This window comes from Danio rerio, chromosome 1 (assembly GCF_052040795.2).
Source record: "Danio rerio strain M-AB ecotype USA chromosome 1, GRCz13ab, whole genome shotgun sequence".
In the NCBI taxonomy this organism is placed as follows: Eukaryota; Metazoa; Chordata; class Actinopteri; order Cypriniformes; family Danionidae; genus Danio; species Danio rerio.
Genome location: NC_141021.1, coordinates 60,030,237 through 60,043,549, shown reverse-complemented (window position 1 = coordinate 60,043,549; position 13,313 = coordinate 60,030,237). Strand labels below are relative to the sequence as shown.

The window sequence follows — 13,313 nt, the reverse complement described above, 5'->3', positions numbered from 1 at the left end:
ATCTGGCCAAATGCTAACTTACCCTGGAAGCAATGAATATGCATGTACCTCCTTAATGCAAATTACGATCCAAAGCCACACCTCCTGAAGTCCTGAATGAGAACTGACACGACCCCAGGCAGCATTAACTCATGAGTCATTCACTGGTGAGAAAACTGTACATTACTTTATAATTCGTCAATTACAAAGCTTTTAAAAATTGACTTTCCCACAAGGAAACACAACTGAGTACATCACAGAATAACTTCAAGGATTACATTGTATAACAAATTTATTCATTCATTCATTTTTCAGCCTAGTCCCTTTATTAATCTGGGGTCGCCACAGTGGAATGACCTGCCAACATATCTAGCGTAATTTTTTTACGCAGCTGATGCCCTTCCAGCTGCAACCCATCACTGGGAAACATTCACACACACTGTATAGCAAATTATAATAAATAAATAATGTAAAATTGGCTAAAGCTAAATAACTAGTAAGCTAGCTGTTCACAAACTAACTTAAACACTGAAAAGGTAAACTACAACATATGACAGGTAATATTAAATGTGGAATATATTCAGAATATTCAGAATTAACCAATAACATGCACAATTAAACCTTAAACAACATCACATATGCTCTGAAACATCCAAAATATCAAAAATATGAGCCAATCTATCAAAATCAAGCACATCTACACGTCAATTAATGCTCTAACCATAACATATCTTGACAAACATATATTGACAAAAATTTACAGATTCTGTGAAGAGCTGGAACAACCTTCCTTACCGTTCCCACAAGGAAACACATCTGGGGCCAAACAATAGCCCACCTCCCTCACACAACTCACAGCTCCCCCGGAGGAAAGGAAGAGATGTAACATCCCTCTATATATCAGCACTGTGGCCTCACAGCAAGAAGGTTGCTGATTTAAGTCTCTAAATCAGTTGTCATTTCTGTGTGGAGTTTGCATGTCTCCCCGCACTGGTGTGGGTTTCCTCCAGGTGCTTCCGTTTCCCCCACAGTCCAAACACATGTGCTAAAGGGGAGCGGATGAACTAAACTGGCTTTATTGCATATGTGTGTGAATGTAAGAGTGTATGGGTGTTTCCCAGTACTGGGTTGCAGCTGGAAGGGCATTCGCTGTGTAAAACATATGCTGGATAAGTTGGCGGTTCATTCCGCTGTGGCAACCCCAGGTAAATAAAGGGACTAATGTTACGGAGGCCAGCTAGTAAGTGCTGTGCAGGTAAACTTCACTCCTCAGACCTCTAAAGGTGCTCTAGTAACAGATGCTAGATGCCATCGTATTTAGCCTCCTAGGTAGAGCAACCGACGCCCATGCCGAAGATCGCCGGTTTGATACCAGCTCGGAGCGCGTCTGGTGGCGTAGGACCGGCAGGGTTACACTAAGTCGAAGGAAAATTAATAAATGTATTCAAAATTTGGCATTTCTATTATTTTCTCAAGCCATACTTTAAAATGTGCTTTAATACAGGATGATGGAAACCCAGCTAGCTTCTGTGTTGTGGAGGATTCAGCTGTCTGTTCAGAATTTGCATAAAGGTTCAATGCAGTTCGCAGGTCTCTAATAAACACACAAAAGAGGAAGAGAAACCAAGAGTTTAGCTATTACCTTAGGTCTAAAATCTCAACATGTGGCCAAAAGCAATAAATTATTATTATTTTCAAATGTTTATGGCTGACTTTGTTCACTTTCAAAACAGTCGCGTCTAAATAGAAATCAAATGCATCTGAAAATCAGAAATGCTTTGAAAATGTGGGAAAGGTTGTGTGTGTAGCATCTGCTTTCACTTCCTCTTTGTTTCTCTATCTGACTCGCTCAGGCACTGAGGGATGCTACTTGATTTGCCTGGGCTGTTTCTGATCAGATGTTTTCTTCATGTGGTGAGTGTGGGTGAGATGTACTTTGCAAAAATACTAAGAAAAAAGGAAGATAAAGAGTTGCTCTTTAAGAGAAAGTGTCTTATGGCTGTACACCTCTGTTCACGAGGCTGATAAACGGTAAGAAACATTCTGTTGGTAGTTTTTAGCGTTGCTTATTACCTTTGATATACTTTACTTTACTTTATTTATTGTCCACAAGTGGAAATTTATCTTTGGCTTCACCACACAACCACATCAGCGTTTACATTACACACATCACAGAAGAAAACATTCAACACAAATACATTCAACGTCGTCACATATATCACATTTAAAAACTCAATTTAAAACCCTACACATAATTAAAACCCAGTATTTAAAATTCTAATCGCACTTGGCAGGACATTTGATACACATTTTTCTTTACTTGAGGTTGCCTTCTCAATTCTCATTAAATAAATTTCATTTTTATATCTGCAATGTCTTCATCATTTGCATTTGTTCTTAAGTTGTGTTGTAATTTATTGTCGCTTTTTATTTGACTGTTTACGGATGGTGTCTTAAAAAATCATTCATTTCATTTTCGACTTAGTCCCTTTATTAAAATGGGGTCACCACAGCGGAATGAACCGCCAACTTATCCAGCACGTTTTACACAGCGTATGCCCTTACAGCTGCAACCCATCACTGGGAAACATCCATACACTCTCATTCACACTCATACACCACAAACAATTTAGCCTACCAAATTCACCTATAGTGCATGTGTTTGGACTTGTGGCGGAAACCGGAGCAACCAGAGGAAACCCACGCAAACATGAGGAGAATCCTTTATTATTATTCATTTATATTATCATACATGCTAAAAACAGAAAAGTCTGGACGTTTTGTGACTGTCGTGTCTGAGTACAGTACTGGCATGTGACTTTCTTTGTTGACTCCATTGACTTAAATGCATTGTTCATTTTAAGTTTAACCAAATTTGACTTGTAAGTTATGTGAAACTCCAGAAAAACATATTCCAGGTCATATTTTACCTGAGAATCATATTATTTATTTTAGACAATTGTCAGGGTCAAACATTATTCCAAGATTAATTTTCTGAGATTGTAATGTTCTTGCAGCAAGGGAACAATACAGAAGAAACACTAGAGGTTCCATTCTGGTTGCTCAAAGGGCAATTATTCGAGGCAAGTTTTTATACAGGCATACAAACAGATGATGATGCATTGGGCTCTATTTTAACGATCTAGGTGCAAAGTCTAAAGCGCAGAGCGCAAAAGCATTAAGAGCATTTCTGAATCCACTTTTGCTATTTTAAGGACAGAAAAATATCTCTGTATTATCTTAATGAGTTGTGGGTGTGTTTTGAAAATAAACCAATCAGAGTCTCATCTTCCATTTCCTTTAAGAGTCAGTTGCGTTGCACCATGGCGCATTTGCTATTTACATCACTTAAGTGTTAAAACTGAATCCTTCACTAGCGAGAAAACTGTTAAACAGAGCATCTGCAGCACGAGAATAAAGAATGAGCTTCCTCCAATCGGCTTTCACTTTCTCTTTCTTTCGTGGAGAAGGAAACGGTGTTATACTCACTCCACTGAAGACATCCATAATTCATTTTGTTTGTTAAGTGCAAAGATTTGTTTAAAAACTATTTCTAAATTCAGATCTAATTTCAGCAAATGAATGAATGAACAATGATTACGAAGTGTGGTCAAAAAACTAAGTAATGTCCAAACCAGGGCTTGATTTGTGCCGGAACATGAAATCTCTGAAATCTGTTCCAGTACCTTATTTTACCGATCCCCCTCCTCAACCACCCTCTTCCCGGTCCGCTGTTCACTTTCACTTTCTTCTGCGACTCCCCAACTCTCTTTACGTTCATCCGCGACAACACCACCCACTCACTATCGTTCGCAACACCCCTCCGCCATCCACCGCATCAACCCCACCCACCCTACCCCCCGCTCTCCATTTTCGTGCGTGATACCTCTCCATCCTTGAGGAGTAACATGCTGATCCGTCACCCCAATCTGTTCCGGGACCTCGCAATTCACAAATTAAACACCGTTCCAAACACACATGCTGTGCCCCATATGGTTCAAAACCTGACAGGTGGACAAATCTAAGCTTGTTTTTAATAAAACTAATTTAAATAAGCATATAATAAATAAAACTAATAATAATAATAACATTATACCAAAGCAAATTGTCAAGAATAAACTAAAAAAAAAAGCCCTGTTGAGGTGAAGAAGGCATAAAGGGCAGTGGCTTTTATATTCACCTAGAAAATTACACTTTTAGTAATATTTTAATTCTTTTTCATTTGTAAAGATATTTGTGTATTGCTGTACATACTGCGTTTATTAAGCGACAACAAGGCGCACAACTAATGCGCTTTGCTCTGGACTTTAGACCTGTTCCTCAAAATAGCAATGCTCCAACAATGCGCCCTAACACACCTCTTTTCTAGACCGAAACACCCATGAGTCCACAGAGTGGTGCAAATGGATTTGCCATTTAAACAGAATAGAGCGAAATGGGAAAATTTTAATTTGCACCTTATTGTGCCGGGTGTATATTAGGGCCCACTGTCTTTAATCATTGGTCTAAGCAGTCTGTTTGGTAGAATCCTATTGATCATATAATCATATCATTGTCAGCACAATATTCCTCCAACTGGCATATTCCAACCATTCAGCTGATTGAAAACTACAGTTGAGCATGTGATTATATCTAAAAACATTTTTAAAAATGTACTATTTTTGTACTTACAATGGGAAAGTTGTTTTATTTTATGTTAAGACAAATTATTAATTGTTGGGTCAGTTGGTGTTTCTGTGTGGAGTTTGCATGTTCTCCCCGTGTTGGCGTGGGTTTCCTCTCCCACAGTCAAACACATGCGCAATAGGAGAATTGATTAACTAAATTGGCTGTAGTGTATGTGTGTGTGAATGTGTTTCCCAGTAATTGGTTGCAGCTGGAAGGGCACCCGCTGTGTAAAACATATGCTGGAATAGTTGGCAGTTCATTCCACTGTGGCAACCACTGAAATAGTAATAGAGACTGTTCTTGATTCATTTAAAGAGCTTCGCATTTTCAGAGGTTGAGATATAATAATAATAATAATAATAATAATAATAATAATAATAATAATAAGTGGCTGTTCATCAGTTGTGTTGTAGGTGTTGATATGATGATGTCATTCGGAATGGCTCTTCCTCTTCCTCTGATCTTCCTCATCTTCGGGATTCCTGGAAAGTCTGAACTAACTCTGCTTTTTCAGCATCCTCCAGCATTACAGTCACAGCTAATTTGAATTCAACAAATTCATTTTAGATGTTTTCAGTGAAGGCGATTGGGCTGTGCATTACAGTACTTCACACATCTGTGCACTAAAAGACTCATCAGTGATAATGAGCTGCACTTATACATACCCTACTGGACATCAGATCATAAAAGTGTTGTGGAACAAAAACCTTGTAGAACAAGGAGAAGAGCTTGCAGATCTGTCTGTGGACCCCGAATACAGTCAGAGGCTTCAGTATCTGGGTGATAAACAGCAAAACTGCACCATCAGACTGAGTCATGTGACAAAGAAAGATGAACACAAGTATTACTTCAGATTTATAACTAATATAGAGACAGGAAGATGGCTTGGTAAACCAGGAGTGCGTCTCTCTGTCACAGGTGACTCTCCTGAGGTTTCTCTCTTCTTGTGGTCATTATGTAGAATAATAATCAGTGTATGAGAGCAGCACTAGATATAATGTGTGTGTTGTGTTCAGATCTTCAGCTGGAGTCTCCTGAGAGAGTGACAGAGGGAGATTCAGTCCGTCTGACATGTAAAAGCAGCTGTAATCTGACTGACACACCAACATTCATCTGGTACAGAAACTCAGAGAGATTGACTGAAGGAACTACTGACAACAAACTCATCCTCAATTCAGTCAGAAGAGAAGATGCAGGCAGATATAGATGTGCTGTAGATGGACACACACTCACATCACCTGAGGTCTATCTCGATGTCACCTGTGAGTACAGAATCTGAGAGTTTAGATTGTGTTGAAGATTGAAAGATCAAATTGACTAGAATGTTAATTATTTCCATTAATATGGTCAACTGGACTTCTAGATCCTCCAAAGGAGACCTTAATTGTCATCGATAGATCTGCTGTAATAATGGAGAGAGATTCAGTGTCTCTCAGCTGCAGCAGCGACTCAAACCCTCCTGCACAAATCAGCTGGTTTAAAGGAACACAATATATTAGATCTGGACGAACATTCACCATCTCAAATATCAGCTCTGATGACAGTGGAGAATACAAGTGCAAGTCCTTATATGGAAATGTAGATAAATACTCTGATCCTGTCACTTTAGATGTCCAGTGTGAGTTCATGATCATCTACACATTGGTTCAACTTTACAAATTCACAGTTTTCTAACATCTATTGTGGATTTTAATGTTTAGATCCACCCAGGAACATCTCAGTGTCCATCAGTGGATCTGCTGTGATAATGTCTGGAGATTCAGTGACTCTGAGCTGCAGCAGCGACTCAAACCCTCCTGCACAAATCAACTGGTATAAAGGAAAAACATCTGTAGGATCTGGAAGAATCTTCAGCATCTCCAAGATCAGCTCTGATGACAGTGGAGAATACAAGTGTAGAGCCACAAATGAACATGGAGGGAAACACTCTGATCTTGTGACTTTAGATGTCCAGTGTGAGTAAATGAGGGTTCAGCTATTTAAAATTACAAAGATGGTATTTATTATATCGGTTTATTTCTTCTTCTTTTTTCAGACTCCCCTAGGAGCACCTCAGTGTCTATAAATGGATCTGCTGTAATAATGTCTGGAGAATCAGTGAGTCTGATGTGCATCAGTGACTCAAACCCTCCTGCTCTGAGCTTCAGCTGGTTTAAGGAGAATCAAAGCTCAGCTGTTGGATCTGGACAGAGTTTCAGTGCAGTACAGAGTGGACGCTTCTACTGTGAGGCTCACAATCCACATGGAGCTCAGAGATCAGACGCCGTCACTGTCACTGTTAGAGGTGTGTATCATCATTTGGTAATGTGATGAGTGTTTCAGCTACTAGTGAACTCTGCTTATTTTCACTTTGGGTTTGCAAGGTTCAGTACGTGCTGTAATGGTGCTTATAGACATTATGGGATTGGAGGGGAATTTACAATAACTTAAAACAATTATTGTTCTTGATTTAGTAATTCACAGTTCAAACGCCACAGTTTTAGCTCTGATTGTTTTGTGGGAACATCAACAAAAGCCTGAATTGGAAACACTTTCTAAAATCGAAATTTTGCCGGTCACCTTTGCTGATGATTGGGATAAAACCTCATCTTAACATGGTTAATGCCTTATCACTGCCTTAATGTACTACAGATTAACAAATTCAGAAGCTGATAGAGACGCATTCTTGCCTTGATTCTGTCATTTAAATGATGATAAAAACATCTTACACTTGTTTTGTTGTAGGAAGAATGTTTGCGTATGCAGCCGCTGGAGTGATTGGTGGACTGGCAGGGTTGCTCCTCATTTTCATCATTGTTTTCATGTGAGTCCTTGAGAAAAATGAGTGCACCAAGGCTAATTCAAATCTATTGTGTTGCCCAAAGTATTGCAAACATTGTGAAGTTTATTTATAAACTCATTTCGAGAGGATCACATTCTTATGATTGATCACAGCTAGTCCCTCATTAGCCAATTCATAATTCACCAATCAGACCATTCCTAAGTCACCATAAAAAACGTTCCATACCCCACAGTCATTTTTGTATCCAGTCATTGAAAGTATCCCCCCTTCCATCCCTACAATGCCTCCTTTCCTCCTGGCATGGTACACATTATACATCTCCATGTGTACACATAGGCCATGTCCACACTAATGCGTTTTCATTTAAAGACGCATATTTTTGTCTCCGTTTTGCCCTTCCATCCACACTGAGACGTGTTTTTAGGAAACAAAAACGTATCTTTTTGAAAACGCTCTCCAAAGTGGATAAATTTGAAAATGCCGTTTTCGTGTCGTAGTGTAGACTGTGAAAACGGAGTCTTTCGAAAACGATGACGCATTTTTTGTCATGTGACACTCAGTCATGTTACTAATTCGTTTACTTTATTTTCGTTGCGAGTATGATTTTAGTGATGTCGTCCTTACTGTGAGGGTAAGCAGCGTCATCAGCAGGATACTGTTCTTTAAAGCGGTCCAGTATATCAGCGTATTTGTTTTGGCACGTCTCCCAGTCTACAATTTCACTCTCTTTTGCAACTTTGTATTCATGTGTTACTCGAAGCAGCAACTCTACTTCATTGTCAGTCCATTTAAAAAACTCTGTGCTTTTCCTCGACATTTTGCCGCAACGTTTCAAAGAGCCGGAAAGAAAATAAACATCAGCCGGAAATGACACGTGCCGAAGCGTCTTACGTTTCACACATACGCAGTACAGGTTGAAAGCATTTGTAGTCGTTTCAGTGTGGATGACAAAGTTTTGGAAAACGAATAGAAACGACAGTGTGGACGTGAAGCGTTTTTAGAGGAAAACTACGTTTTCAAATTTATCCGGATTAGTGTAGACATGGCCATAGGCTTCCCCCGGGTCCCCCGGTTTCATCCAGCCATCCAAAAACATGTGACTTAAGCTGATTGACTTATACAAATCGGCACCATAGACATGCTCCTAGTAAGTAGTTACCTCCTTATACCAATCCCTAATTGTTCATTAGCTACAAACAGCAGAGGAGTTCTCAAGATCTACCTGAGCTCAAACACCCCTCTAGCCTTGCAAACGGAAGGGCTTGAGGATCTTATGAGCTCAGGGCTCTCTCCCGGGATAGCATGCCCAACAAGCTTTATAATCAATCATCAGCTAAGTGTGAACTCTTGAATTGCACATTTATTATATTACAGGAAGAGCAAACACAGATCTGATGGCAACACACAAAAGCAGGTGAACGACGCAATTAATTAATATTACAACCACCACCAAATCTGCCTTGAATAAAGTCTAAAAACGAGTATTCTCTCATTTTAGGATGATCTGTATGTCAACTTATCGGGACAAGTCTCAGCACAAGGTGGTCTTCAGCCTAAATCTGATCCCGCCAATCAAAGCGAAGGCCTGTATTCCCTGGTGACCCTCAGCAGATTCAATAAAGGTCATGCTGAAGGAAAAACGTCAGATTCTGAAGATGAAGACGAGATCCAGTATGTTACCGTTCGGCATCACAGAAACGAGAACGAAAGCCAGTATGTCAACTTCAAAACACAACTGTCTGATTCAGAAGTCAGGTAAGAACTAATCAAACACAATATATTACAGTTAAGCATTATTAAGGTGGTTTTTACATCAAAAAACAGCAAGTAATTGACAATTTTCGCTGATAATTTTGACTCTCATCATTAGAACTCTCTGTTTGAATGGGCGTGACCAATTGTAGACTCAAACTCAAACACCCACGGCTCTGATTGGCTGACAGATTTGCATATAAACAAGTCTAAACAGGTAGTAAAGTAGAAGTAGGTGTTAATTTGTTTCTGCTTAGGAGGCGGGGCTTATCCACACTATTACATCATAGAGCAGAACATTCTAGAAGCCGGGGTTCAATTAGAAAGACTTCAATTTGAGCTGATTTTAGAGAAATACCAAAGTGTTAAGTTCTGAAACTTACAGGATATTTTAGTTTAACTCTGTTTTTTTATAGAAATATGTTAGTCAGAGAGCCACAGCATCAGATACACAGAATCATTAGACATCAACTGCTCCAATGTGGTGGTAGAATACAATTTAGCTCACGTTTTCTTTCTCTCGGAATAAAACAATATAATTACATATTCATGCATTAAGGAAAAAAAAAAAGAAAACAGTACAGAGAATACATAAATACAAATACTCAAAGGGTACAACAGTAGAAAATAAAATAATATAAATAAAAAAGAATAATAATAAAAATTAAAAACAAAAACACTCTCCATTCATAACTATGTCAGGGGTAGGGAAAATAAGTCAGCTATATACTTGCATACATATACACATACATATATACATGCTTATTTATTTTTTATTTTTATTTTTTAAAGTGTAAGAGGAGGGGTTGCCAGATAGTGTCAAATTTTTCAGTATTACCGCAAACTGTATATCTTATCTTTTCTATTTGCATAGACTGCATCAGATCATGCATCCAATGTATGCTTTCAGGATATTTTAATAGCACCATGAGCTCTTATACACCAAATGATCAAGGGGATTTTGGTGTTTCATAACATGCCCCCTTTAATAGCTATTCTGAATGCACCTGTGTATTAGCTGATCCATCACTGATGCATTTATATCTCTGTACTTATTATTTGACAGATCTGCTGATCAGAGTGTGGAGGATCAATCTGTGATTTACAGCACTATCAAATGAGCCACAGATCAATATACTGCAGTCACTGGGAAAACAGGTCTTCATGATGATGATGATGTCTCCCTCATGTGGTGGGACTGTAGCACTGCAAATCTGATGCTGCTTTTCTTTTTTATAATAATATACTTTTTTGCAAACCTTAACGCAGAATTTATTTCTCATTCACACTTGCTGCCTGATATTTGATGCACAAGACTAGAGACGATTCTGGATAGATTTAAGATTTTATATTCGTCAAAATACACATTACTTTGCTTACACATTTATTATTAGCAACACATTTAGTAACACAAGTGATTTAAAATTGTAATGCATTACTTTTTTCCCCAAAACTGCTGGTGATGAAGAGATTTATTTATTTATTTTCTGAAATTATTGCATAAGCTATGTAGAGTAGAAATGTCTTTTAAAAGGCTTGTATTTTTAATCTGGCTCCCTCTGCTGTTTAAATGGAGTAATTGGATACCGACTGATACTGTTTGCTGTTGATTGTGGAGAGAAAAACAAAGATGAGAAAGAGGAAAGAAAACAGAGGATAATGGACCACAAGCTTTGAGTCTCAGTGCTGTTGTGTATTTGTATTTTCTTTCCAGTTGCATGGTGGTGCTGAATTATTTATGAGGTTTCTGGCTATAAGCTAATCTGTGTACACTGGCTAGTCGACCTGTATTGATCTGTATGAGTAGTTTCAGCTGAATCTTGAAAAATTCTAACCTTTGACACGTCATTCAAGCCAGCAGGCACACAACGTCATAAGACCAACCAACACAATCTCACGGCAATTCGTAACTCCTTAATTTAGTTGCTGATTCGTATGAATTCGTATGATCTAATTCGTACATTTTAGTATGGTTTGCTCATCCCCCAATGAAGGTTGGGTTTAGGGGTGGGGTTAGGTGCCACGCCTCCTTTTTAAAATCGTACAATTTCGTACGACGACTGAACTCGATTACTACGAATTAACCACTGAACTGGCAAAACGTAAAATACCCACGTTTTCTCGTGAGATCAGCCTGTACCAACATAAGCTCATTCTGAAAATGTAGTCCTATATACATTTCTGGAGATCGCGAATTATGTAGTCAGAAGTGCGTATGACTGCATTTCGTTTTTAAAATGAACACTACGGGGTGATATAACGCCATTTTTATTCACGCTTACCTGCTGACTGCTCCGTATGGACGGCTTTCCTGCTGTTACCAGTTTGTTTAGTGACTCACCCTGTACGTCATTGGAAAGTTTCCTTTTGCTAATGTCTAATCGCAGCATAAAACGTTAATATTAGGTTAGATTTAGGTCATGATGTCGGGTGACAAAACGGTCTAGCCAGCGTATAAGGACAACGTTATTCTGATGATGAATAATGATGTTGATTTTTGGTCATATTGACATCAAATACTGGGTTTTATGCATCTGGACACCAAAATCCAACATCTGATATCAATGCAGGGGTTGCCGCTGACTTTTGACGAACAACCGTGAAGAGGGGGGGGGGGTCTCGGACAGAAGTGAAGAGCAGGTGGGGATGGGTAAATGTTTGGGCCCCTAACATTATCTCTGGGAGCCCCAAAACTATGTGGGTCCTTTGAATGGTCCTAACTTCCCCCCCTCTACCGCCGCCCCTGGATAGATGTCGTAGTGGTAACGTCCTTACAACAGTACGCTGTAACATCATTAGACGTTGATATTTGGTTGTTTTTAGGTTGTGTTGGAAAGTGACCATAATCCAACGTCTGTCTGATGTTGGACGCTCACGTCGGCCTGATGTTTGGTTCTGGCATCAACTCAATTTTCCAACCCAGGTTCATTCTGAAAATGTACCACTATTTACATTTCTGGAGAGCGGCAAATACGTCCCAGGAGCTACGTTTTTTGCAGAGTTGGTTTTTGTGAATCCACCAGAGTCCCCTGTGTATGCTTTTTAAGATTTCAAATTTCATTCCCAAGTGCCATTCGCACCTGCTGTTCTCGCATAAATCCACCAGAGGCCGCTGTTGACTGAATGACTGATTGACTGACCAATCAACTGATCCACCCTCACCCTTTCCTAAACCCAACCAACAGTTATCCCCTGATTTTTACCTTGATTTCAGATTTTACCCCATTCTCACCCTGTTATTTACTTTATTTTTTTTGGATTCTGTTTTTGTTTTACCCGCTTTCTGGAACCATTCTTCACCAGACTCGAACCCTGTCATCATGGTCAACTTCTCTCTGCTTCTCAAATCTGACGTACAGGGTGAACTACAGGGCAAACTGGTAACAGAGGAAAAGCCGTCCATACGGAGGTAAGCGATCAGCTGGTAGTGTGAAAAGGAATGGCATCATACCGCCCTGTAGCGTTCGTTTTAAAGATGAAGTGCAGCCATACGTTCATCTGGCTACATAATTTACGATCTCCAAACATGTATATAGGGCAACGTTTTCAGGTCTATGTTTAAATTTTCATTTACACCCAACATGCAACATCCTCCGACATTGAGATGCATCAGTCTGATGTCATGTTGACGTTCTGTGCTTGCTGGGAATGCTGTACTGATTTTCCACTCATGTTTTTTTGTTCTTTTATTTGGTTTCTTGTGTCGGTTTGAGAGGGATGTGGGTACGTTTTGTTAATTTTTCTTTTCAGTTTTAATTTGTTTGTTTATTTTGATTGGTAGTTACTAATAGAATGATTTCCATTTTGATTTGGTATTGTGGCCTTCTCTCTTTCTGAAGCCTGTATTACAGTTCTGCAAATAAATTTAGTTTTTCATTGGTAAGTTTTGAATCAGGGCCGGAGTGGGACTCTTTTTCAGCCCTGGAGTTTCAAGCCTTAGACCGGCCCACCTCAGTTCACCACTGACTATATTAAAATAAGGTCATTTCCAATTCAGTTTCTAATTACACTATCATGTCTTTTTTTGAGAAAACAGCTCTTTTAGAACTTCAAATGTTCAACAACCCTAACAGTATTATGTCTTAACAATAAAAATGAAAAAAAAAAGTTACTCAGACAAGGACCGAACCCA

General features: G+C 39.1%; 2 protein-coding genes across 2 annotated transcripts in view; one reads left to right on the top strand and one right to left on the bottom strand.

Moving 5' to 3' along the window:
- The window catches only part of tspan34a (tetraspanin 34a), a 74,489-nt gene extending 73,600 nt beyond the window's left edge, over window positions 1–889 (bottom strand). The window contains exons 1-2 of the mRNA XM_087236342.1: window positions 775–889; window positions 49–143 (exon numbers count right to left, since the gene is read on the bottom strand). The gene's annotated coding sequence lies outside the window, so the exon portion shown is untranslated. The remainder of the gene's footprint in view (window positions 1–48; window positions 144–774) is intronic.
- Window positions 890–1,931: 1,042 nt separating this feature from the next.
- On the top strand, window positions 1,932–13,064 carry LOC103909461 (B-cell receptor CD22). Its single transcript, XM_087238144.1, has 11 exons — window positions 1,932–2,010; window positions 5,050–5,136; window positions 5,225–5,565; window positions 5,664–5,909; window positions 6,011–6,265; window positions 6,348–6,602; window positions 6,683–6,931; window positions 7,372–7,450; window positions 8,804–8,843; window positions 8,928–9,184; window positions 10,248–13,064. Exons 2-11 carry the CDS (start codon window positions 5,069–5,071, stop codon window positions 10,300–10,302), a joined length of 1,845 nt encoding a protein of 614 aa, XP_087094270.1. The 5' UTR covers window positions 1,932–2,010; window positions 5,050–5,068; the 3' UTR covers window positions 10,303–13,064.
- Window positions 13,065–13,313: the final 249 nt, after the last annotated feature.